We start from the raw sequence: 27,189 nt of genomic DNA, 5'->3' as shown, positions 1-27,189 counted from the left end.
GCGCCGCCCGAGGACGGCGCCGGAGGCGACACCTGAGGGTCCGACGCCGGGGAGGTCGCAAGGTCCACCGGCGACAAACCAGATCCCGAAGGAGGACCAGCGGCGTCGGAAGAACAGAACCCCCCGGCGCCGGGCCCGAAGGCACCGGCGGCGTCGGGGCCGGAGCTGCCGACCCGCTAGGGGTCCCAGACGGGTCCGCTGGGCCCGAAGGCGCCGCAGAGCCCGTCGGAGGAGAGAGTTTCCTCATGGCCATGAGAAAACGCTCGATCTCCTCCTGCGACGCGTGCAGCCCAGGGACCGTAGGGTATGGGGCTGGACGCGGCGCCTGCGACTGTCGGAGCCGCGTGGATGGTGTCACCCGAACCCCCGGCCACATCGCTCGAGCGTCGGGGGGAGTCCGAAGAGCGATGACGCCGCTTGGACTTCTTGTGCCTCTTACCTGATGACGACTTCGACCCGGAGGAGTGCGGCCTACTCTCGGAACTGTGGTGGCTCGGAGCCCGCGACCTGTCCCTCGACCACCCATGGGATCGGGACCTCTCACGGCGCGGGACCGACTGCCGGAGTTCGAGTCGCCTGCAGGACCGCTCCCGCCTGGCTTTTGAAGAGAGGGCCCGGCAGTCGGAGCAGGCCTTGTCGTTGTGGTCGACGCCGAGACAAGAGAAACACACGCGGTGAGGATCCGTGACCGACATCAGGCGGTCGCAATCATCGCAGTGCTTAAAGCCGGGCATCCCTACGGCACCGTTCGGAGTCAAAAGACTTCGAAAAACAATCAAAAGTGATCAAAAAAGTTAATCAAAAAATGACTAGGGTTACTGCTTTTTCCAGATCTGCGCTTACTGGCGCGGAAAAAAGAAGAACTGACGTCAGCACGCGGAGGCGGCGTCTAAGTACTCCGACGACATCATCACGGCGCCCACGACGCCGACGACGGACGCGGAGCCGCAGACGACGCCTACCGACGCGCAAGGGTACTGCTACGCAAAAATTTCCGGATCCAGTCTGACGCCTGGGGATATTCTAAGGTAAGGAATCTAATACTAACGTGTCTCTTTCAGATACACCAATGATCACATACCACACTCAGAAGTATCCACTAACAAAACAGCACAGCAAGGACATTAAAACACTTTGAAATATGAAAATATCCAGAAGTGAACAAAAGTATTCCTAAATTAAAAAGTTTGCACACTAATCAGGAAGATATGGACTACAATAAAGAGGTTTTAAATTGGTTTGTAAAGCGATAAAAATATAGAACACATAATACAAGGTACATTATCTGTTTTGGTCACTTTATTAAATGAGATATTAAATATTTCAAGTTGAAACTACTAAACAGCACTTTGAATGGTGAAAACACAGATGGTATATATGTATATAGCCATACGTGAATTCTTGTTTTTTTTTTAAAAACACAATTCCAGTCCTTATATATATATATATATTTTACAAAACATCCTTTGGGGTGAAGGGAGGGTGACATCTTTTCAACAGTACTTCATATAGTAAATACATTACTGAAAAGCAGTCTAATAGAAATAGAGGAAAGTATTCACAGCCGTATAATTTCAAAAGCCAAAGCTGGTTGATGTACGGACACATTACTATACATCTGGGACAGAACATATACAATATCACAATAGTAAGCAAAGATACTTCTCAACAAATAAATCAACATGTTACAAAATGGAGCACTTGGCAAGCAAAATTGCTGTACAAGCATCATTTTTATTGTCAGTATGAGCCATTGCAATAATTTTAAACTAAACAAATATAAAAACATGTTATGCCTCTCTGATGCAATTGTCTCAAAATTATTTTAAAAGTTGGACTAATACAGATTGCAGGTAAGAGACCCAACGAGAAGAGAAAAGTAAGTGATAAAGTTTTTTCACAATGCATATTTCTCATTTCTCCTACTTTCATAGTGTAAATGTGCCATTAATTTTTATATGTAGATTTCAGAATGGGGTTTAAGCACATTATTATGAACGGTTACAAATGCTGATCAGTGGTAAAGGGAAAATTATATTTTTAAACATATTTAATGGCACTCCCAAATGTAATTTTTGCATTCAAGACGATGCATGGTCTTCAATTGCCTGTACAGTCAACTAGAGCCATAACTTATTTATTAATCTAAAAGATCTCTAATTTGTCCATCAACAGCAAAGCAATGCAACATCCTGCTAGATAATCATTAATTTTATGTAGATTGTGCCATACAGAAAAAAGGAAACAATCCTAACGGTGGCGTAGTCCACAAACTACTGTAGCTTTAAGAGTAAACCTCAATTCTACAGCATACCGTGCAGCAATCTTAACTGTTTTTAAAATAGAATCATGTCTTAAATAACGTTACGCTCTGCGTTAATAAATATGTCACTGTAAAATGAAGCACTCTTTACAAAATTGGACTATAATAAGCTTCATGGAGAATTACTAATATTGCCTATAAAGAGGATGAACATTACTGTGAGTTTTAACGATCAAGGACTTTTATCACTGTTCAACTTTGAAAAAAAGTATTTCAATTTTTTTTTTACAAATATGAAAAAAATAGGTTTTAGATCTTTATAAAATTAGGCATTTCACAATTTGTGCAGGACTCCTCAAAACTGCAAACGTGTTTCATGTATGCAGGAATATAAGCAATGTATATGCTAGTTGTTTATATTAAAAAATAACCAACTCAAGCATCTGTTCTTAATTGTAATACTATATATGTTGTAAGACAGCAGAAAGAGTAACAAAATGTTTGTAGGCTAAGTCATAAACCATTTATATCACTAGTTTTGTGTCAAAAAAACTGTAGCGGCACTCAGGAACAAGTATATTCTTCTGAAATCCTCAATTAAGACAAATAGTTTACACAGAAATCTACAGCACCCTATTCAAGAATATTGCACTTTATTCAGTGTTCGTATATATTTTTAGAGTCTGACACTACAAAAAAGAAACATTTTGATTGTTTCAGCCACGGGGTCCCAACATCTTTTCTCCAGGGCATTCTGAAATGTCTAGTTAGAACAGTAAGTCATCGTTTGAGAAATCAATTCCTAGAAAGAACTCTGCTGCTAAATGAAGCACCCACAAAGTCTATGGTACAAGATCAGAGAAGGAAAGAGCATCAGTATTTTACATATAGGAAACCTAAACATGGAAGTACATGTCCTGCAGAGAGGTTTGCCCACGTTTTTAAAAGTCCCTTTGCCAACACACAGAAATCAAACAGAGCAATGGACATAAATATTAACCGCATAAAGAATAAACTCAATAGCCAATTTAATCATGATATATTAAACCCATCACTGATATACAGACCATATTTTAAAGTGTACTTGGACAGCACCAGGCAATTACTAAAAACCTGAGCTCTTTTTAAACAGAATAAAAGGCAATATAGTGTCAGCAACTAACTTATTATAAAAGTAAGCATTTAGAAAACCTCTATTTAAACTCACTCAGAAAATCTATGGATGCACAGGACTTACAACTGTAAAATTTTAGAAGATATTCTAGTTGACAGAAACAATAAAAGCTGCATGAAAAGCGACAAAGTGTAATCCTTCATAAAATCTAGAAAACCTCCTAGACAGCTTACTGTGATGAAGGCATTAAGCATACAAAATCTAGGCAGTGCTGACAGGTGTGCCCACTCAACGTGCGATTCTGTAAGTAATCTCACTTAGGTCTGTGCTTACTTGTCTTTTATTTTTGAAGAGATGGTTTGAAAGGAAGAGAGGTAGAGAAATAGTGAAATAACTATTTATATTAAAATAGTCTTAAAAGACTGAGTCTTATAAGAGTAACTTAGCATAACTAAAAAGCAATGGTTAGTTCAGTGTAAATATGTGTGCCATGGCATGGGTATGGATGTGGACTTCTTAGCGAGCATTTTACACTTCATGTGTACATTTTTTGCCCTCACCCGATAAATCTTTAATTTAATCAAGAAAAAAGGTACATAAAGTCAAACCCTCTCTCAACAGTCAGGGGTGACTGTTGAATATACCTTTACTTTTACTTCCTCAACATGACAAAATGTTCATCTCTGAGTACTGTGTGGCATGCTTTGCATCGTACAGACTGAGGGAGTCTGGTTACATCACAATAAAAGTAAATGCTAACCAATACAGCAAAGTCCTCAAAAATGTAATTCCACCCAATCCACCAGTCTTCCAGGCAGCGTAAAGAGAACAACAGAGTTTACATAGACAACCCACTCTGGGTTATTATTCAAACCTAACTTCCAAGTATGCCTTCACTGTTACCGTTTTGGCTAATTCACTGTTCACCATCTGAACTGTTACTAAAAACTGAATGGATTAAGAGAATTTCCAACTTCAAAGGTAGCTCTTGTGACATTTGCTTATGGAATTGCCCACTAGCTTTTTTCTCATCTGTTGTAAACTTTGTATGTGAAAAACATTTACATTCCATTTTACTTCAGCAGCAATAATGTGAAACATTTTCATTCTTCCATCTGTTTTGAAAAATTAAATGGCTCCAGAGCTTATTGTCCTGTTTTGACATACTTTGGAGCAATATCAAGAATGATGCAACTTCAATAAAGATGACCATCACAAACGTTCAGGAACAAATCTATAATCTACTGCTCAACAGGATATTAAATTAAGCCCTTTAGTTAGCTATGCTATTTGTCGTTATTGCAGTGTACAAAGTTTATATATAATAAAAGACAGGCACATTTCTACACCACATATGATTACTTTGGAAGAACAATTTAGAAGCTGCTTTTGCAAGAAAGTCATATTTTGCTCGGCGTGATTCACTTTAAAATGGACAACTGCAACCTCATTGACATCTGACATTGTGCTGTTTTGACCAGCTAGTTAAGATGCCATAAATCCACAATTTAAAATGGTAATGGAAAGCATTTCAATGAAGTACTTTGAGGGATCCACAGGGAACCTCATTCCCTCTAAGACATTTTTTAAACAATCTCTTACAGAATTGTTGGATTAAAGGGTCGTATGCACTCCCTTTACCATACTTTATGTAAAATGATAGGTTTGATTCAATGGGGACTGAAATGATACTCTGTATTCACATTAACCATCACCTACTACAATCTGTAATGCTTCAAAACAGTGACATACATAAGGCAGCAGCCTCATCTACTAAAATAAGAACAGGGATTGGATAAGACCGCTTACAATTTGTTAAATCCTCTGGTATAATGGCCCAGGTGATTTCTATATGAGGGAAACTAAGATACCTTTTCTGCTGCTAAAGCTTTCTAGTTAGAAATAGTTCAGTGATTTTAGTTTCACCGTTGCTATTAAAAAACACATTGCCACCTTTGGATATGTTGACCAACCTAACTAGGATAAGTCAACCTCATAGTCTCTATACTTGTAGGCTCTGATGCAAATACAGAATACAACAGACTGCTGAGTGGATCAAACAAAGCACAACCATTAAAATATCACTGGCCCCATACAGCACCCACACAATGTCTTTTTATACACCAAGAAACAAAGCGATAATGTTGAAGACCTTTACAAAATGTTTCTCTCCAAATTGTTGGGTGTGCTGTAATTTTAAAATGATGCAATATTTATTTTAACATATCAAGAAAGGTGCCACCTATCTGTACTTTGAGGTCCAAGAGTGAGGGGGAAGGAACATAGTTACTGTAGAAGTACTCTTGTCAGACCTACATTTCTTTTCCAATGGCCTACAATAGGCTCATTACCAGGGCAGTTCCACAACACGCTTTACAACAACCAAAAATATTTTAAAATGTTCCCTAAATAAAAAACTTTGCTTATTAAAAAATAAAGGAATTTTCTATAATTGGTTGTTGTAAAGCAATGCGTTGTGGAACTGCCCTGGTAATGAGCCTATTGTAGGCTATTAGAAAAGAAACTTAGGTCTGACAAGAGTACTTCTACAGTAGCAATATTTATTTTAGCCATCTGGCATAAAGGTTTCTTTCAATAACTGGTAATGAACGTCCATATCTGAATTAAGATGCCATTTTCAAAAGGCATTAGAGAAACAAAGGTGTCACTTAAGTGGAAGAAGCTGTTAAATGATCTCACTGCATCGCTCATGCGTGCCAATTGCTACAATTATCTGATTGAATTTTATGGTGTTTGATTTCTTGGTTTATACGCTTTTATATCAGTGTTCCATTTGCTTCAATGCATACGTAGGCAGCTAACAGTAGTAGGCTTTTATGATACTTTGTTATGAACACCCTAGAAGATATTGGATTCTCATTGCTTATAAGATGGTCTGATGTATTTATCAAATATATGTTTATGGTATTATTGGATGCCAGAAATATAAATAAAGGTTTGTGTTCATAGCACTGGAGAAACTGGGAAGATCTTTAGGTCAATGCCCCCTCTAATTAAAACAGTAGATTTGTGCGGTGCAGAGCTTTGGTTAATCTTCACTTCAGAACAGGCTGTGGTACGTTTCTAGATTTCTTTGGAGCTCTTTTCAGCTGCATATCCAACACAAAAAACTTTCACAAGACAATATACAATTCTTCACTGCAAGAAATAACACTCTAGTCTGTACACTGTTGCATGTACTTTACATGTGGGGAACAAAACATCCTCTCTAAGTGCCTTCATTTGGTTGATGGTTTCATGATTACTATAAGTAAGGCATACTGTTTGAGCATTCACCAGGACTTCTGTAATCGGAAGGGCTTGTTTTCACTGAAAACATTATATCTCCTGCACTCGGTGTGTAAGAAGATTACAAATAACATCATTGAAACAAGTGAGCTAAAATGGTTTTAAACCAAAGGAAACAAAAAAATCATAGCTACTACAGGCAACAGTTTGGCAGATAGAAGGGGACAAGCCAAACTATACAGTTGAGTTCTGTTAAGCCATTGATTCCTAAAAAAATAAAAGCTCTTTCTTTGATTTTAACAATCTTTTAAACATTTAGTGCAAAAACACATTTAGTTTCCCTGTGAAGGGCCTGGATTTTTGCTTCTCATTGAGTTTGGGGCACGCTGCAGAGTAGGGGGCTGCATCATGCCCTGTTGATACATTCCTCTCATATCAATCTGTTGAAATGAGGAAGGGTTCATCATCATAGTTGGAGGCTTGGGGCCCATGAAACGGCTCATTGCTGCTTGCTGGAAAGCCATTTGCTGCTGTTGTTGGGTGTACTGGTGCTGCAGTCGCCTGCTCATGAGTATTCGCTGAACACAACTGATCAACTGTGGAAATAAAGTTACAATATAAGTACACAACATGCCACTTCTTTAATTAGCCAATACGCGGGAAATTCCAAAACTGATTATATTCCACATGCAGAACAAAATAACACCCCACTCAGAAACAGGGAACCTCATCCATGCAGGTTCCAAAGTGGTAAAAGAAAGATTGAAGTCAAACGAGACACCCACATTTAATTTACTTCAAGTGAACCAGAATGCAAACAACTACAATGTCTGAAAATGTGCCCTTTAAAGCCTTTCGACCATGAACTAGATTTGAAACACCATATATAAAATATGACCACGCAGTTGATAAACATGTGATGTTGCAGTGTTACAGCAGATAGGGTCCGACTTGTCCTTGACCGTCAGCATAGGACTACAGCTGTTCTCTTGCAGTGTTCAAAAGAGTGAGCAGATTAGTCTATCGCTCTGTGCTAATATTTGTTTTAGTGCTCCCCGGCTTTAAGGAATAACTGGAATGCACACCAAGTCTCCTGCACTGTTCTGGTAAGTTTCACATATTGCAGAAATCGTCCTGTGTTCACTCTAAATTGTGCCCTCTCCTCAGATGTGAGGAACTTGACTTTGGCAAACAGGTCCCTCATTGACATACATTAACATTCTATCCATCTGCAAACAGCTGTGTGAGATAGTTTCTTAAAGGGTGACGAACCCTAAAAGAACATTCATAGTCCACACTTGTTAACTGGCTTCATCTCAGATTCGATATTCATCCCACATGGCTAATGAGCTCAAATAAGTTACTGATGCACAAGTTACTACTTGTGTAACGATATATCTGTAAGAGACATTAGTTAGTATTAGATTCCTTACCTTAGAATATCCCCAGGCGTCAGACTGGATCCGGAAACTTTTGCGTAGCAGTACCCTTGCGCGTCGGTAGGCGTCGTCTGCGGCTCCGAGTCCGTCGTCGGCGGCGTGATGACGTCGTCGGAGTACTTAGACGTCGCCTCCGCGTGCTGACGTCAGTTCTAAGACACAGCTTTTCCGCGCCAGAAACGCAGAGCCATGTTAAAAATCAACACTGGTGCCATTGAAACTAGGGCCCTGAAAGGGGACAACCCTAACCCTAGATATTGGTTCGCAGAACGGGGAGGATGGGTGGGTCGGTAAGGAATCTAATACTAACTAATGTCTCCTACAGATATATCGTTACACAAGTAGTAACTTGTGCATCTGAAAGAGACACGTTAGTATTAGATTCCTCACCTTAGAATAGATACCCCAGCAATACCAACCCCGGTGGTGGGTCTGCGAACCAATAATCACACCAGAAAGTCCTGGAGGACGGAACGGCCAAAGAAGCCATCCCTCCGGACTTGGCTGTCCAGGCAGTAGTGTCTTGCAAACGTGTGCAGCGATGCCCACGTAGCTGCCTGAAAGATGTCTTGTAAGGGCACACCCCTGCCCAGGGCAGTGGTAGTCGCTGTGGCTCGGGTAGAATGAGCCCGCAATCCAGCAGGGGGCTCCTTCCTAGCCAAGGAGGAGCATGCCTGGATACACAAGATGATCCACCGGGAGATGGTCCTCTTGTGCACCTGAGGAATTTTAGTTCGTGTACTGAACATCATCTACGCCATCTTGCAGGCTCACGTATGAGCATACACGACAGCCATTTTAGGTACCATGGTCTCCCTGTTCACGATCGCCCGTCAGCACACTTCCCTGAACCTTGCAAGCCTTCCCCGCGCACCCTGGCTGCCCCCGCACTCACATGCACAAGTCATGAACCCTTCCCTCCCATGACTCTGTCTCAGGGAATCACACCCCGCGCCTGACCAACACCTCCTTTCCGTCCATGAATACCCCTCCTTTGATGACCCCTTCCTCTGAGCCCGACTGCCTGTACGAACCGCTGGTCATCCCTTAGCCCGAGGATACAGTTTATTGCCCACTACTGTATGCACTCGCTTTTCCTGAAAGGAGCCACTATTGATCATGACCTCCCCACCCCCTGAGATTCGATCAGGCGCACACATTCCAAAGGAATCGGCAGAACACTCAGCTGCGTGATAGCCCCCCTCCCAATCATACGAGGGGAAAGGGCCTCTACTGTTGTCATGTGTTGGAATGGGCCGGAACTGGGGGGTGCCAGGGATGTCGTTCTCATACTTCACAATGCCCTTGTTGTAATAAAGAGCGTTCACATGTCTTAAACCAGGGTATAAAAGACCAGGTCTCAGAGAGGTTGAGAGAGCACCTCGAGACAATACCTTGTTGTCTGATCTGATGTGTTCTACTCCGTCGGAATAAACTTGTTTCCTGTCTTCCTGTCTCCAGCGCCTGCCTGTTTATTGAATAACTTCGTATGGTATTAGAGGCGTTTTACGCCGGGCAAATTTAACTTAGGAAACATCTACTGAAATCGCCTGACCATTTTGAATTGATCTTTATCAATTGGCGTCCCAAACGCGGGGCCCATCAGCGACACGTGGATCCAGTGGGAGAGGTCCTGACGACAGAGTGAACGACTGCAACGATCGGGAGAGCTCCTGTCCGATAGACCCTCGTCTGACAGCCGATCATCTGAACTTCACTGATTCCGAGCAGACCTCTCCCGAGTGATCTACGGTCCTGACTGGGAACCACCAGGAGTGCCGCGATAGCAACAGAGAATAGAGGACAATCGGGCGCTGGAAGCGGAAGACGAGAAACTGTCCATGCGGTCCGGGTAAGGTCGTGACACACGACGAATCGTGAAATTGATTGATTGATTGTTTGAAAATACTAGTATTACTTATTGACTGTTTCTGAGAGATTCTCTATTTGCAAACAAGCACAGAGTCGCCATACTCTGTTTAGTCTTTGCAGATAGTGACGGATAGGTAACGCGGACTTTTGTCCCCCATTGTAATCTGCCGTGCCTATTTTTCTCCCCATTGATTGATTGTTTGAATCGAACATTGAATTGTTCGAAGTTGGTTCTCTTAAGGATCTTCTCTGCCTGCAAACGGGGAAGAATAGGAATATTCTCTCTCCCTTTGCCGATAGTGAAGGGTAGGTAACGCAAGCCTTTAACCCGTCGTGCCTATTTCATTCCTCATTGATTGATTGTTTGTCCAAACATTGACTGTTTGGAATTGGTTCTTTCTGGAGGTATTCTCGATTTGCAAATAGCGTAGAATAGAATATTCTGTCCAGTCTTTGCAAATAGTGAAAAGATAGGTAGTGCAGGCTTTTGCCCCCCATTGTAATCCGTCATGCCTATCTTCTCCCCATTGGTTAATAGTTGGGTCAACCCGGACCGCTTATTAGAGATAAACCATCCAGCTCCACTGGAAGGCACCCCTAATAAGGACATGTTTACTAAGCAAGGACTAGTCGCTATAGCTTATAGTAAGTTATGGCATAAATACACAAAAAAGGATCCTGAAAGTCAGTGGCCACTGATAGGTTCTTTTGATGAAAATAAAATAAAAACACTAGAAGCAGCTGTAAAAATACATAAGGCAACGCCCACTATGCTCGATAGTATTGGCATGTGGCGCAAAGAAGCAGAACATCGCAAGAAAAGAGAGGAAGCAAAAATAGCGAAAGTTACGAAAAGCCGCCCATCTGGCCGCAAAAGAACTAGATGAAGAAATAAGAAGAAAAGAGGAAGTTAAACAAACACAAGAATCAGGACTGGCAGGCCAATGTCCTGTCAGGACCCCCTCTACGCTCTACCGGGAGATGCCCTCCAAACAGCGGGCAAATGACGAGTTACTGCTCGGTCCTCCAATTATCTACATGCCTCCTCCTTATGCTCCCTGCCAGTCTCTAGCACAACACTCACCAGTTCAAAATGTAGGCGAGGGTGACCCTAGCGCTAGTGCCCCGGCTCTTACGGCCTTCGCACCAGCCGCATTGGTAACAACAGCAGATGAACATGAGACTAGCAGGCACCTAACAGCCAGGCCAAATAGGTTGAGCAAAGATGAGCGGGATGGAATCGACCAGATAGCAAAGACCCTGGTAGAACGGAAGGAGAGCGAAGAATATACGATGAATATCCATAATTCACATGCCGGTAGTCACAGACGGCATTTCATTTTACGGTTCAGCTACCACACCCTGAACGCATATGAGGATAGGTACCAGAATAAGGGTCCTGCAAAACTGACGACTCTATATAGAAGGGTCGATGTTGGAGATGGGACTGAGAGCGATGTGACGGACCTCTTCATGCAAACGCTTGAGGTTTTCCGCCACCTCGCGGAACAGAAACCAGAGGTCAAGATCAAAGTCCCTGAGACGATTGAACCCCCATTAGAAGCAGCCAACACTATGATGCCTATCAGAGAAGCCGCCCCCTATTGGGTTCCCCCAAGATGTCAGGGAACAAACGATGATATCAACCACGCAGATGCAAAAGGGAGGGTTGTGTACAACTGGGTTTACCAACCATGGGATCGGCAAGATATTTTAACTTTTAGGCAAACCCTGCCCGATTTAAGAAAGAACCCTACAGCATTTTATACCGAACTAGGCACAGCCATGGGCTCAACCATAATGACTCTATCGGACATTGATTTGTTTTTCGGGTTGTGTCTGCCGGCCGATGTGTGGAAGCAAATCCGGAAAGCCGACCACACAGATCTGTTCGGACACACCTGGAAACAACTCAATGAACTAGATGGGCAGCGAGAGCCCGGAAAGAAACCTGTAAAAGACATATTGGAACTCCCCGACAAAATAGTGCAGAAGCTAAAGACGTTGATCCCAGAAAAGAAGGTAGACTGGTCGGTAGTCACGGCTTGCCGCCAGAAACCTCAGGAGGACGTATTGTCATGTATTCCTATAGGTTCTGAATCGATCCCCCTATTCCTGACCCTATTCTGGTTAAACTAACTATCAAGTTAACTAACAGTCAGCCCATGAGGCAAGAACAGCCCCCATGATGCAGATACCGTTATCTGACGCAGTCACACTACGGCACAGGAACGTGTTATCTGATTAGGTCATAACGCTTGAGATCTAATTAGACAAGCGACATTCCTCCAGCCCCTGATAAGGCATACGACGTTCTCATAACAAATCAAACCTATGACAACCTGGAAAAATCCGTGCGGCCATTGTTTTGATTTCACAGAGAACTTTAGTAAAGAATGTGCTAACGAGCAAGTCGTATGACATCTTTATTGACGTATCTATGTCCATCCTTACGTCAATCTCGGCACCTTTAAGGTATAAATATTGCCGATCTTGCCCTATGCAAACACACGCGTGGTGACAAGACGGAGCAGCCATACTTGCCGAAGCCGAGAGCAGAAGCAGACCCCGCTGGCGCAGCCCCGCCTTCCTGACGCGCTGAGAGACGCGCTGCTATCTCAAGCCGAGAGACCCAGCACCGGCGCTTCCGGGTAGCCCTCGCAGGCAGCCTGGAATATCGAGAGCAGAGAAAGAGATACCATTCCTCATTCATCCTAACTTCCAGGTACAGAACTGAATAACCCCTCACAGAGAATTCCTTTAGTTATTCACTTGGCAAAAACAAACTTAACTTAAACTGTAACTTTCTATTCCCGCCCACGCATTAGACTTAGGTCAGGTACACGGGGTAGGCGTATTTAGAAACACCAGTTGAGTACGTTTAGTCAAATGTATATGTGTATGTAAATATATTTTAATCATTTCAAACATCATATGGCTCAGAAACCATATCAATGTTTTTACAGTATTATTTTATACTATTGCTTTTAATGTATGCACTTTACTTAACTATAAGTATTGCAATAATATCGATCCATTTCTCTTGTACGAGAAAAGAGACTGATCAATAAATAACACCTTTTTATTGAACACGCCCGTCTCTCTTCCTTTTCTCTACAATCTGATGAGACTAAGAATGCACGTACTGACTGAGTAAAATAATTGCCTTGTGCTCACACGACTCTTGAGATTGACTCTTGATTAGGGGAGAGCAAAGTTGTCATGTTCTATGGTTGTCAGAAACTAAATCCCTTCTTGTCTAATCAGGGAAGTTAATTCCTCCTTGAACATTCGAGAAAGTTTCTAGCGAACTCTGAGCTACGCTGGCAAACCCAAAACTTAAGTCTAGTATCGACAGTAGTAGACCTAGTTAACGTCTGGCCTAGGCCTTTACTGCTGTAGGTATTATTCCAATGCGCAGAGCCTATTGGGAAAATAGGAGCTACACTACATGGCGCCCAACACGTTTGGAAAGGGCGATAAAACTAACGTAAGACATTTAGAGTAACTCAGTCGTGCTTTCTCACTCAGACCCCTTTTCCCATTATACTCCAAAGACGTCTGGAGTGGGTGAAAGGTTATATCCTCCAAAACCTCGCAGGAGGGAACTCCTATGTATGGTTCTTGGTATAGTCAACGTTGAAGGATACACTGTTCCAAAATATTGTGCATCTAATCTCTGTTTCCATAAAGAAACCTGATCTGCAAACAAACATAATACCATCCTGTTAGTAAAATGGGAGACAGTGATGAAGAAAGAGAGGCAGTTAGATTAGCAACTGAACTCGCAGATGCTGATGCTACCATGCAAGCAGCAGACCCGAATATAACACTCATTCCGGTCATTAAAAGGAGATCTATAACCTTAAAACTTATAGAAAATGGACTGACACCTAGAGGTGGCACAGTCATATTCGTAATTGAGGCACACGAATATCGGCAGACAGAGGTATACTATTCATGGATACATTTTCCAGCAGCAAATGCTGTAACAAAGTACTTCCACTATTACAAAATAGAGGAACCTCCTGAAATGTACACTCCTTTCGAGGAGGTGGAAGTACCACTCAAATTCCAAGAGCATTTGCTCTTATTTGATGGCGCCCTAATACATAATCACATTACAAGGCTCGGTCCTTTAGGAAGACCAGGAGCAACGTGGCCGGTCTTAGCCGGATACACACCACATCCAGACATCGAAAGAATGCCTGCAGCAGAGCTGTTAATACAGCTAAAACAACTACTAAAAATTCATAGACAATTAGTTCAGTATGTAATGCGGACATCAACAATTCAGCCAGCGATTAAACTTCCACAGCTGACCCCTCACCAGGGGAACACAAATAAAATTACACCACAGAACATCCAATCCTGCCTAGGTAAAGTTCCAGCTAAACGGGAACAAATACCATTCTGGTTGGCACAGAAAATTACCCAAATAGAGGCGGTGTTTCCTGACACCACCCCATTAGAAAAACACAGGATTCTGACTATATGTCTCCCAATGGGAATCGCACCACACATTGAGGACTGTGACACTTGGGGTACAGTCTTTGCTTCCATCTACACAAAAACGCACGGTGTTCCATCCATTTCGGTAATACCAGATGTGCTAAAACAAATTCAAGATGAATACGGTCCAGAACCTGCTTTAACTCTTGGTATGAAATTACTGAAAGACTTCAAACAGGTCTCGGCTATATTATTAGCCAACATAAAAGGTGAAGCAGCAAACGTGGCGATCCGCCAGAGGTTAAAAGAGACAGATATAGCAGACCAACCAGCTGAAATTGCCAGAATCATAGAAAAATCTTATGAAGAACTAGGTAGAGATAGTTTAGGTGGAATACCAGTAAAACCGCAACTGACTGAAAGTCCAGAAAAAATATTTTTTAATAATAATTCACCAAAAAAGAACTGGGATGGAAACAAACAATCCAATCCTAAAGAAAAGAAATTCCAGTCCAGAGGAAGGTCTCCTAGGCGAAGAGAAAAATCTCCAAACCGAAGACAGAGGTCACCGCAGAGTGACCCCTCTGGGAATAGATATAACCTTAGAAATAGGGATAATATTAAAAAACCCGATAGATATCAAGACATTGATACCCGTCCCTCTCAATCTTTTCAGAATTCCTCGCAGAAATCGGAAAGAAGAGGACGATCGAAACAAAGAGAAGAGCACGCCAAGTCCAAAGACAAGGAACCTGCTCAGCTAAAAAAGAAATTACAATTTCCAAAAAAGAAGGTAGCCAGTATCAAGGTAGTTAACAATGCCGAGAATACTGAGGACACAACTGAAAAACGGAGAGTGGGCTCAGACAATGCTAGACAGCGCAGCAGAGGTGAGCATAGCTCGCAAAGTCCTTATGAATCATCTGGAGACAGTGGACACGAATGAATATCTTCAAGTGGAAACTGCACACACCAGAGTTAGCAAACCCCACAAGATATACGAGATAACATTACGTATAGAGGGAGATAAGACTAGGAAAATAAGGGGACTATTTTGGGATCATCTCTCCAAGGGCTATGATATCCTTCTAGCTGAAAAAGACTGGCCACCAGAGTTTGTCAGAGAGTGCCCTCATGGCGAAGAAGTAATTATGCCTGCCTTCTCGAATCAAATTCCGATTCATAAAAAATATACACTTGCTAGAAAGTGGGCAGTGGCCTTAGCACCTGCTTTATATAAAAATCATGTAGGATGGGATGAGGATTCTCCTCCTCACAAAATCCAGTTAAAATCACAACCTACTGCACAAAGGCAGTACCCAATTAAGCAAGAAGCCAAAAAACAAGTAAATGAAATACTAGATCAGCTAGAATACCAGGGGGTGATTGAAACTTGCACCTCACAAATGAACTATCCTTTGTTTCCGGTCTCCAAACCAGACAATTCATATCGTCTAGTTTTGGATTACCGACACCTTAACACATGTTGCAAAACTTTTGCAGTGCAAAACTCACACAGTGCTGCACTAATGAATAACATAGTGCGCAAAAAATACAAAACAACCTTGGACATCTCCAATGGATTCTTTTGTCAAAACATAGCACCGGAGAGCAGATATTTAACTGCATTCTCAGTAAATGGCACTCAAAAACAATTCTGTCGGTTAGCCCAGGGGTACAAGAACAGCCCGGGGGTATTCTCAGCGAGAGTAACAGAATTACTACAACTATATGATGATGAAGCATTATCTTATGAAGCTGACATTTACTTAACAAATGATGACTTGGAGACTCACTTGAAAAGAGTGAACACCATAATACTTGGGTTCGCTGCAGAGGGTTACAAATTCAACTTTAAAAAGTCCAGAATTGCCCATCTGACAGTCTTGTACGTAGGATATGAATTATCAAGTATAGCATGGTTGACAATTTTCTAAGAACTAGAGGAATTAAAAAATCTACAATATGAAAAGACGTATCCTCTGCCAATCGACATTCTGCCTCTACGACATTACGCCTGTGTAATCTATACAAACGGACATGCTCAACCCTCCGTTTGGGGAGAACAAGCATACAACCCCACATGTGAGATTACAAAAGAAGTGTGGCGCGGAGGTATATTAAAACCTCTATTAACAAAATCACACTCAGTAGAAACTAATTCAGAACAACAAACTGAAATAATCGCATTGAAAATGGCGCTAGATAATGCGGATCGCGAATTCCCGACACTTATAGTGTCAGATTTATATTACTGCGTCAAATCATATAACAGCGATTTGCAGACATGGATTCAGAACGGTTACAAAGATGACACAGATGCACCAATAAAGCAGAAACTGCTCTGGGAACAAATAGCTCTTTTACAAAAAGAACTACCAAAGACTCACGTGACACACTCACTGAGTCATCAGCGTGATGGCGTTCACGTTGTAGGGAATTCATTGGCTGAAACAGCCGCAGCGGCAGCCACTAAATAGGCTCCCGTAGTTCGAAAAAAGCGTACATTAAAATACATTGACAGTGAAACATTGCTGGCGGTGAAAACGTCATCAAAAGGCGACTGCTCAGCGTTACCGATCAACTATCCACTCAATTATACATACATAATCGATGCAAACTCCGTCCCTTTTGCTCGAATCCCTGGAGTGGGGGATAGAGTGATTCCAAACATGGACAGGAGACACTTGTTAATCGCAGACGCACATATGGGTGAGGGTCTTGGACACCTCAAACTAAAAGATTCTCTGGAAGAATTACAATCACGGTACTGGTGGCCAGGCATGAGCCTACATCATACCATGTTTGTAAAAAACTGCCCAAACTGCAACAGAAATCGCAGTGGGGAGAGAAAAAATATAATACGGTGGAATCTGACTGCAGATAATATCACCAGTAAAAAGAATGGCTTGCGATTAACATATACAGGCTAGTTTCCACTTATAATGTAGATCCTCAGCACTCGGCTGACGTCCGGACTGTTATACAAAGATTTGCGAGTCTAAATGGCATATACGCTAAGAGCATGCTACGTTCGACCATTGTTTTCACTCAGGCACACCAGCCTGGGGGGAAACATGGCCAAATGAGCACAGCCCAGCGGGAATCTTCTCACTTCTTTCCTGAGGGTACGGGATGGTGTAAAGAAAAAACCAAGGCAGAAAGCAATCTATAATAGAAAGGATATTAGGTTCGGGAGCTGGGTGGGTCAAACATCTAATAAGTGTCCAACGTAGTCTAAATAACTTGCCAAGAAATTCTCTGAAGGGATTCAGTCCGTACGAATTATTATTTGGAACTAGAATGATTATCTCTGACCTTGATAGTCAGACTTCAGTGGTGAAAGAAAAAACCTTTGATGTCAAAGACCGTTTGGCTATTTTGCAGGACTTAAACAAAACAAGAAAAGACCTGAGCAACATACAGTTGAAACAACAGCCAACAACCACTGAAGAATCACCACCTGTCCCAGCAAGACCTGTCTGGATTCCAAAAGTCGGGGATCTAGTCAGGGAGAAGATCGCGGTAAAGAAGGAATTTGGGCTTTCTTACAGAAAAGCAGTTCCTGTCTTGTCTGTCAACGGGACAAGATCAGTTGTACTACCGCCACTTGCTGGAAAAAAGGAGAACCGAGTTGTATCCATCGACCTGGTAAAACCACAACATGTGGCCGATAACAAACAGTAGGCCAAGTGGACTCCCAATAAGTAGCAGAACACCAAGGTTTGCTACCAGTACAGAGGTCCTAACAAAGAGGCTCATCACATTCGAAACGCCTACAGAAGAACAACAAGGACTATGCAACAATGCAATAGAACTAAGACCTCTGAAAACCCAAATAAAAACATTTAGCAGAGAAACACCAATCTACAATGAAGTACCGAGTGACAATGCAAGAAACAAAAATCCTGAAGCAATTGGAACAATTGACAGAACTGCATCCGGGTACTTCATCAACTTCGATGATTCCTCTGAAGGCTTCAGTGAATCAAAGACACAGCCATCATCAAAATCCTTTAAAGACAAAGCTAAGGAACTTTTGAACCAACTGAAAGAAACATATCTGGTTTCTCCATGGATTGAATTTTGGGTGGGTTTTGGTGCATTTATCCTCATACTTTGGCTCATCATGGTATTTACTTTGGGACGCTTCATTGAGGGAAAATATGCTAAAATGGACACAGCAAGTCAGAACATCAACTTGGTCCTCAAACCACACACATCTTCACACGTCGAGAAAAGAGAACTTTCTTCAGCCAACTTCACAGCCAATTCTATACCTGGTGGGGTAGCCTGGGACAACACTGACTATGAAATTTATGGTCCGGTCGAGATCCTGAAATATCCACACCAAATCAAGATCTCCTTGAGTGACTTTGCAAAACCAAACTCATTTGCTGATGATTGGGACTTCGAAAGCATTAACAACATGATGTCTGACTTAGTAATGTCTGCTAAATTTACAAAACATGATTATTTGCAAGGTTCTACAAATTATGATAGTATGTATTGCTATAACCATTATGGTAACCATTTTTTACATAAATCTGCACAACCTAGAAATGTTTTAAATTATAATCAATGGGAACATTGTGCTACACCTCCAAAAGGGAGCTCTAGAACCGTGTTTGACAAATATTCATATTTTTCAGGTTTTAACACAAGTAATGCTGAAACATTTTATTTTAAATTGTCAAACAAGACAGGGATGAAAACCATGATAACCAACACAAAATTGATATATTCAGATTCATTCTTTGAAGAAATGAATACCTTTGGATTTGATTATTGGGACAAAAATGTTGATTTGAAAAGTGTTTGGGGTACAAAAGAATGGCAAGTACAGGGTTTAGAAGCTTTGTTTAGGGCTTGCATGATCCCAGAACAACTGATATTTTTAAATGACACTGTTCAACAAACCACCTGTCTTGGCTTAGCCAAAATCAAAGATTTAAATAAACCGTCTATTCCAAAGCCAACAATGTTTAGCAACACTTCTACAGATGAAGAGATAGACGTAAACCATATATTAAACCAAAACAGAACACTTCCTGATTGGAAACAATGGTTGATCTGGCCCACAGATACAAATAACTGTCAAGATAGATTCCTGAATAAAACACAGGGTTTCAAAATGACCAGGCCAGACCCTAGATATCCCCAAAGACATCACCCAGGGATAATAACAACCTACAGTGTGGGCAAATTATGCCTTCAATGGCTTCAAACTTCCACACTGCCTGAAATTAAGCAACACCTAACTTTACTTACTGATGGTGCTGACTTGCGTGATTTCATTCTGGGACCACGCAAACAGCGTCAAAAGCGTTTCATAGCAGCCTCTGTATATGCAGCATACAATGAGGCCTGGAAGGTTACTCAAATTGAAACAGCAGAAAGAATACGGGAAATTGACCGTATCAATTTGGAAAAATCACTTTCTGTAGTGGACAATGGGTTAATGACTGTCCTCCAGAATTTTTTCATTGGACAGCATTGTGTCTTCAGCAATCGATATATTATCGCAAGACTTACTGTTATTACAACATGGTCAGTCACAATTGGGTTCTATTGTACAGCTTGGCTGGACGTTACAAAATCTGCGTTCAGGCTATGTGCCTTGGCGTTTAATCAACACAACGTCACTATTCCAAATCTTTAACCTTACTGATAGACAAATCGGTATGGCGCAAAAGGGTGCTGATTATACAATCTTGAGCATTGAAAAACTAGAAAGATTACCAATGACAATGTCAGAACGACCTGTCAGTGAATGGATAATACACGGAATCATAAATATTCCAATCTCAACCTTCAGGTTTCAATACTGCCAAAAATATATACAGGCTGGCATGTACGAGAAATTGGGAAAGGGGTACCTTAAAACAACTTGGAACCTGCCCTATTCACATGCATGTGTCAGTAATAAAGGACAGAAAGTGTTTCTTAGTGGCAACAATTGTGCTATGTCACTAAGCGGCACGCTTCTGTGTAACGGTATTAGTTTGCACGGAGCCTGTGAAGGGAATTCATACAACCTTTCATGTCACCAGCAAGGCGCACCTGCAACTGAAATAGAACCATTCTTTCAAAGACTCTATAATGGGAGTTACATTCTTATTGTAGACCGCAGATGTTGTAGTCTTATGCCCGGGACTCCTTATCTAGTCACTACGACGGCGAAGGTCAAGTGCTGTGGACGTTCTTTGTTCCCCAGCTCCTTTCCAGACAGGGAGGCAAGGGCGTGGCCCAATTTGAAAATTACTTCTATTCGAATAGATACTTTAAGCAGAATGAAAACAGTGCTTCTTCAGACGCCTACAAGGCTCTCGTCATCAAAAGAAACGTATGATCTACAAGTCGCAAGGACGACTGCAGAGATACATACATTATTATCAACTAATTCCCCCGTACATTTCGCGGAAATCCTGAGCGAAATCTTAAATATTTCTGATACCACAGGGGTCTCAAAGGTATTTAAGACAGTATTTTCGATGGCATTAACACCATTCAAAGCCATACTGGGTATTTTTCCAGATTTCGTCCATTCGATTTTTGGCGGACTTCCCCTGATCCTAGGACTAATTGCAGGAATCCTATTCTTAGTCCTTATTTTTCGTTATGGCAACCCATGTCACAGATCAAACTCTCGCGACAATGGAAGAGACGATCCTAGCCATTGGATACCGGGACCGGATATCAAAAATCCTGGGACTCTCCCGGCTTAGAGACCTGAACATGACTTGGTTTCTATCATTTCGACCAATGTGGCAAAGGTGTGTTTTACCTGTACTAAGGTGTCTGCTATGCGGAGAAGAATGCGTGTTAGACACCTGTCTGACGCTACAATCGGATGCGCCAGTGGATGCAGATACACTGTTGGTTCCTACCAAGGTTCACGCTTTGTGCTGCCCTCAAAGGCTGCCAATCCGGATGACGGCATTCCTGGAATCTTCACCACTACGATTGAAGAGTAGTGAAGTTCAAGATGAAAGCAGCATTGAACAGGTACGACCTTCTGTCAGTGATGCAAATCAGAATGTCAATGGAGACAATCATGCGCATGAATGCATGGTTACACCTATTTCCGACTTAGTGGAACTTTCCCATGAAGCTGTTGACAGTTTTTTCGAAAGCCTGAATGATATGATGTTCTCTCCAGAACAGAAATAGAGACTTTTGAGTAAACTCGCACACGGCGTTCCCTGAATTCGGCCTTCAACTTTAAAAATAAAGTCACATGAACAATTTCTCCCACCAGTTCACGGACAACAATTTTTTAGAAGCCCCAAATTATTTTTTACAAAATTTTCGGGACACTTATCTTCTGCTTAAAGTAAGAAACTATTCCTAGAGAACTAAGATTTCTATTTTTAGATACTTTATAAACTTTAGTTGCCCGCTGGGATGTTCACAAATATTTTATTATGTGATGAAATGGTCTCGAACTTTCTTTCTTTATAGCCATATTAAGAGCCATTTCATGTGTATTTCTCATATACCAAATAAGCAATAATGCATACAAATGCGTGTTTACTTTTGCATTTAATTCATAGCTTAAGTGCATACAATATATATGACTGCAATTTTTCAGTATATTTGAAAGTTTCAAAATGCATTTATGTATTTTGGGGTGGTAAGGTATACACTATACTCTATAGTATGTTGGACTATGTTATACTATGCATAGATTAGTAAATATGACCATAGTTAGCGTGGAGTGGGTGTCATGTATTCCTATAGGTTCTGAATCGATCCCCCTATTCCTGACCCTATTCTGGTTAAACTAACTATCAAGTTAACTAACAGTCAGCCCATGAGGCAAGAACAGCCCCCATGATGCAGATACCGTTATCTGACGCAGTCACACTACGGCACAGGAACGTGTTATCTGATTAGGTCATAACGCTTGAGATCTAATTAGACAAGCGACATTCCTCCAGCCCCTGATAAGGCATACGACGTTCTCATAACAAATCAAACCTATGACAACCTGGAAAAATCCGTGCGGCCATTGTTTTGATTTCACAGAGAACTTTAGTAAAGAATGTGCTAACGAGCAAGTCGTATGACATCTTTATTGACGTATCTATGTCCATCCTTACGTCAATCTCGGCACCTTTAAGGTATAAATATTGCCGATCTTGCCCTATGCAAATACACGCGTGGTGACAAGACGGAGCAGCCATACTTGCCGAAGCCGAGAGCAGAAGCAGACCCCGCTGGCGCAGCCCCGCCTTCCTGACGCGCTGAGAGACGCGCTGCTATCTCAAGCCGAGAGACCCAGCACCGGCGCTTCCGGGTAGCCCTCGCAGGCAGCCTGGAATATCGAGAGCAGAGAAAGAGATACCATTCCTCATTCATCCTAACTTTCAGGTACAGAACTGAATAACCCCTCACAGAGAATTCCTTTAGTTATTCACTTGGCAAAAACAAACTTAACTTAAACTGTAACTTTCTATTCCCGCCCACGCATTAGACTTAGGTCAGGTACACGGGGTAGGCGTATTTAGAAACACCAGTTGAGTACGTTTAGTCAAATGTATATGTGTATGTAAATATATTTTAATCATTTCAAACATCATATGGCTCAGAAACCATATCAATGTTTTTACAGTATTATTTTATACTATTGCTTTTAATGTATGCACTTTACTTAACTATAAGTTTTGCAATAATATCGATCCATTTCTCTTGTACGAGAAAAGAGACTGATCAATAAATAACACCTTTTTATTGAACACGCCCGTCTCTCTTCCTTTTCTCTACAATCTGATGAGACTAAGAATGCACGTACTGACTGAGTAAAATAATTGCCTTGTGCTCACACGACTCTTGAGATTGACTCTTGATTAGGGGAGAGCAAAGTTGTCATGTTCTATGGTTGTCAGAAACTAAATCCCTTCTTGTCTAATCAGGGAAGTTAATTCCTCCTTGAACATTCGAGAAAGTTTCTAGCGACCTCTGAGCTACGCTGGCAAACCCAAAACTTAAGTCTAGTATCGACAGTAGTAGACCTAGTTAACGTCTGGCCTAGGCCTTTACTGCTGTAGGTATTATTCCAATGCGCAGAGCCTATTGGGAAAATAGGAGCTACACTACAGTATCAGAATACTTCTCCCGATTTGAGACGGTTTTCTCCGACTACAGTGGCCAAGACATGACCACCGCAACCGGACAACACCTATTCGTGCAAAACTACGTAAAAGGGCTATCGCAAGAGGTCTCCCAAAAGTTACAGACGAGCGAGAGTAGTTGGGGAGCCTCCAAACCTGCAGCTATCCTCCAGATGGCTCAGTATTACGAACACCAAAAGAACGAGAACGAGAGGGCGACTGAGAGAAAGAAAAAGGACTTAAAGGAACGAGTGATGATTGCTCAATTGCAGGGAGTGACTACAGGAAGGGAACGGTATAGGGGAAACTACCAGTCGAATGCCCCTAGGAATTCGCCCCCTAGAGACCGCAACCCCACACCTGGCGCTCCACGAACCGACCTCGATGAGAACCAGTGTGCATTTTGTAAAGAATTTGGACATTGGAAGTCTCAATGCCTGGCCCTTCGGGAAATGATTAAAAATAAAGAGACAAGGGACATGACAAATGGACCCAAAACTGGAGGGCAGGGGCGAGGGCAGACCCGCGACACCACCAATGACCGACCTGGCAGACCAAACACATTTGACCGCCCCCGACAGAATCAGTGCCAACAGTCCGACTGCAACAATGCTCACGACTTTGCATAGGACTGCCAGGGGCAAGGGAGGGATCCAGTCGAGCTCTGTGTTGACCAGCAAGGTCCTTACGTCACTGCTAAGGTCCTGGGTACAAAGTCTCCATTTTTGGTAGACACTGGAGCGACACGTAGTGTATTATCAAAACGACTGATTCCAAGGGCACCCTTGTCTGGCTCACACATTACATCGATAGGTTTCGATGGAACGCCCTCCACCAATCCCCTGTCTGTACCTATCTCCTTTGACCTAGGAAACAATCCCACTGACACAACGTTTCTGCTCTCCTCCAACTCCCCTGACGCCATTATGGGTATTGATTTACTGAAACATTTCCGAGCTACTATTAGGTGTTCCCCGGATGGAGTCCGAGTCATCCTGTACGACAACCTGAGCATGTCCAGACCCTACCCCGCACGACATATGTACACCATAACAGACGCTGACCTATCCTTGCTCGATACCCTACCCCTGTACCTATGGGCCAGAAACGACTCGGATGTAGGACGAATGATGATCGATCCTGTACACATAACTGTTCGACCAGATGCAATACTCCCGAAACTCCCACAGTACCGGATATCGCCCGAAGGCGAGAAGGCATTGGTAGCGATTATTCAGTCCTTGGTAGACGCAGGAGTGGTAGAGGAAGTGGTTAGTAATGTCTGCAATAGCCCTATCCTACCCATTGTCAAGAAACAAGGTGAGGGAGATGAGAAAGCATACCGCTTCATCATCGACCTGCGAGAAGTCAACAAAGTGGTGGTGCCACAGTACCCCGTAGTCTCAGACATCGCCACCATTCTGACTCTCATCCCGTCCACTGCCACCACCTTCACCGTTATTGATCTTAAAAATGCATTTTTCTCTATCCCCATCCATCCAGACAGCCGTTATCTCTTCGGCTTCACTTTAAAAAACCGTTCGTACCGATTTTGTAGAGCTCCCCAGGGCTACACTGAAAGTCCCAGCATCTACAGCCAGGCCCTCAAAAGACAGCTGGATGCCGTCCAGCTACCAGATGGAGTGGTGTTGATCCAATACGTCGATGATTTCCTTTTGGCGGCCGACACCACTCCACTTGCAATCACAGCCACTATCCAACTCTTGCACTTTATTGCGGAGAATGGCCACAAAGTCTCCAAAAAGAAACTGCAGTTCTGCCAGCCCCAAGTAACATACCTAGGCCATCTCCTGTCCAAAGAAGGGAGGAAACTTACGCCCGACCGTATCCAAACCATCCTAGACACCCCCATTCCAAAAACACAGAAGCAAGTCCGTTCATTAGTGGGCCTTACTTCTTTCTGCCGACAATGGTTACCAAATTTCAGTCTCATTATAAAACCCCTACTTTCCCTGTTGGCCAAAGATGTTCCGTTCCCACTCCCTTGGACTCCCGAATGCCAAGCATCCTTTAAGGAGTTGCGGGATGCCCTTTGCTCGGCACCCGTTCTAGGAACACCAGATTACTCCAAGTCCTTCTCCCTCTTCACTCACGAAAGGGAGGGATGCGCATTGTCTGTTCTAACTCAGCCCATCGGCGCCAAACAACGCCCTTGTGCCTACTTCTCTGCCACTCTTGATCCAGTCGCCAGAGCTCTACCTGCCTGCCTTCGAGCAGTAGCCGCTGCTGCTGTCTCTATCCGCCAGAGTGAGGGAATTGTGCTTTCGAACTCTCTCACGGTATTAGTGCCCCATGCAGTTGACACCCTTTTGAACTAGACCAAGACTCAACACCTGACTAGTGCACGACTGACAGGGTACGAATTGACTCTACTTGCACCCCACATCACCCTGAAGAGATGCACGACATTGAATCCTGCTACACTGTTACCCTTGCCCGAAAATGACCCCGATGTGCCCCCTATACACGACTGTGTGACCCTCACGGACGAACAGACTAGGAGTAGAATTGACCTCCGAGACATTGCTTTTACAGATCCTGATGGAGAACTATGGGTAGATGGCTCTTGTATCAAACTCCCAGACGGCACCACTTCTGCTGCCTATGCGGTGACGACAGCTCGAACAGTAGTTGAAACAGCTCGCATCACACAACGATCCGCACAGGCAGCAGAACTAATTGCCCTCACACGAGCATGTATCATAGCAGCAGGAACCACGGCAAACATTTACACGGACAGCCAGTACGCCTTCGGGGTGGTTCATCATTTTGGGCTCCTGTGGAGGGAAAGGGGATTCCTGACGTCCCACGGTACGCCCATCCTTCACAGAGACTTAGTCTCCGCCCTGATTGAAGCAGTTCTTCTCCTCAAACAATTAGCAGTGATCAAATGCCAGGCACACAAGAAGGTGACAGATTTAGTTGGACAGGGAAACGCACTAGCCGACATCACTGCCCGAACCACAGCTGAGAATAGGGCAACGACACGCATGTATGTGACCAGGTCACAAGCAGAAAAATGGACTGACGCTAGGGAAACAATTAGGGACATCCAGTCGGCTAGCACACCTCTCGAACTGACTGAATGGGCACGGGTGGGTCTAAGGGACGATGAAGGCTGCTGGCGGACAAAAGACACGAACAAATGGTTGCTGCCCGACTCATACTTGATCCCCATATTGACAATGGCACACTCCCCTGCACACAGGCTCTGCCCCCATGATTGAACTCATTTCCAAAGTCTGGCACAACAACAAGATCCCCGACTCGGCCAAACGCCTAGTCCAGCAGTGCCTTATCTGCCTACAACACAACCCCGGGAAAGGAACTGTGGTAACCCCGGGGAGGGTTTGGGATCCCCGACCACCCCTTTGAGGTCCTCCAGATGGATTACATCCAACTGGAGAGGTGCCAAGGCTTGAAGTACGTATTAGTCATTGTATGTGCCTTCAGCAAATGGGTGGAAGCCTATCCGACCCCTGATAACACTGCCATGACTACTGCCAAAGTACTACTGAAAGAGTTTTTCCCTCGCTACGGCCTTTGTCGAATTTTATGGAGCGACAATGGCCCCCACTTCATAGCTGAGGTTATCCAACTAATCCTGAAGGGGTTGGGGGTAAAACAGAGGTTCCACGCAGTCTTCCACCCCCAATCCGCTGG

The 27,189-nt window shown here is 43.1% G+C and overlaps 1 protein-coding gene across 1 annotated transcript in view; it reads right to left on the bottom strand.

Annotated features, from left to right (window-relative positions):
* Positions 1 to 1,698: 1,698 nt before the first annotated feature.
* ATRX (ATRX chromatin remodeler) overlaps positions 1,699 to 27,189 on the bottom strand; it is a 1,815,989-nt gene continuing 1,790,498 nt past the window's right edge. The window contains exon 37 of the mRNA XM_078688830.1: positions 1,699 to 7,222. Coding sequence (XP_078544956.1) covers positions 6,959 to 7,222 — 264 coding nt within the window. The 3' untranslated portion in view covers positions 1,699 to 6,958. The remainder of the gene's footprint in view (positions 7,223 to 27,189) is intronic.

Source organism: Lissotriton helveticus, chromosome 4_1, assembly GCF_964261635.1.
Source record: "Lissotriton helveticus chromosome 4_1, aLisHel1.1, whole genome shotgun sequence".
In the NCBI taxonomy this organism is placed as follows: Eukaryota; Metazoa; Chordata; class Amphibia; order Caudata; family Salamandridae; genus Lissotriton; species Lissotriton helveticus.
Note: the sequence above shows the minus strand (reverse complement) of the source record. Positions and strands in the feature narration are given on the sequence as shown.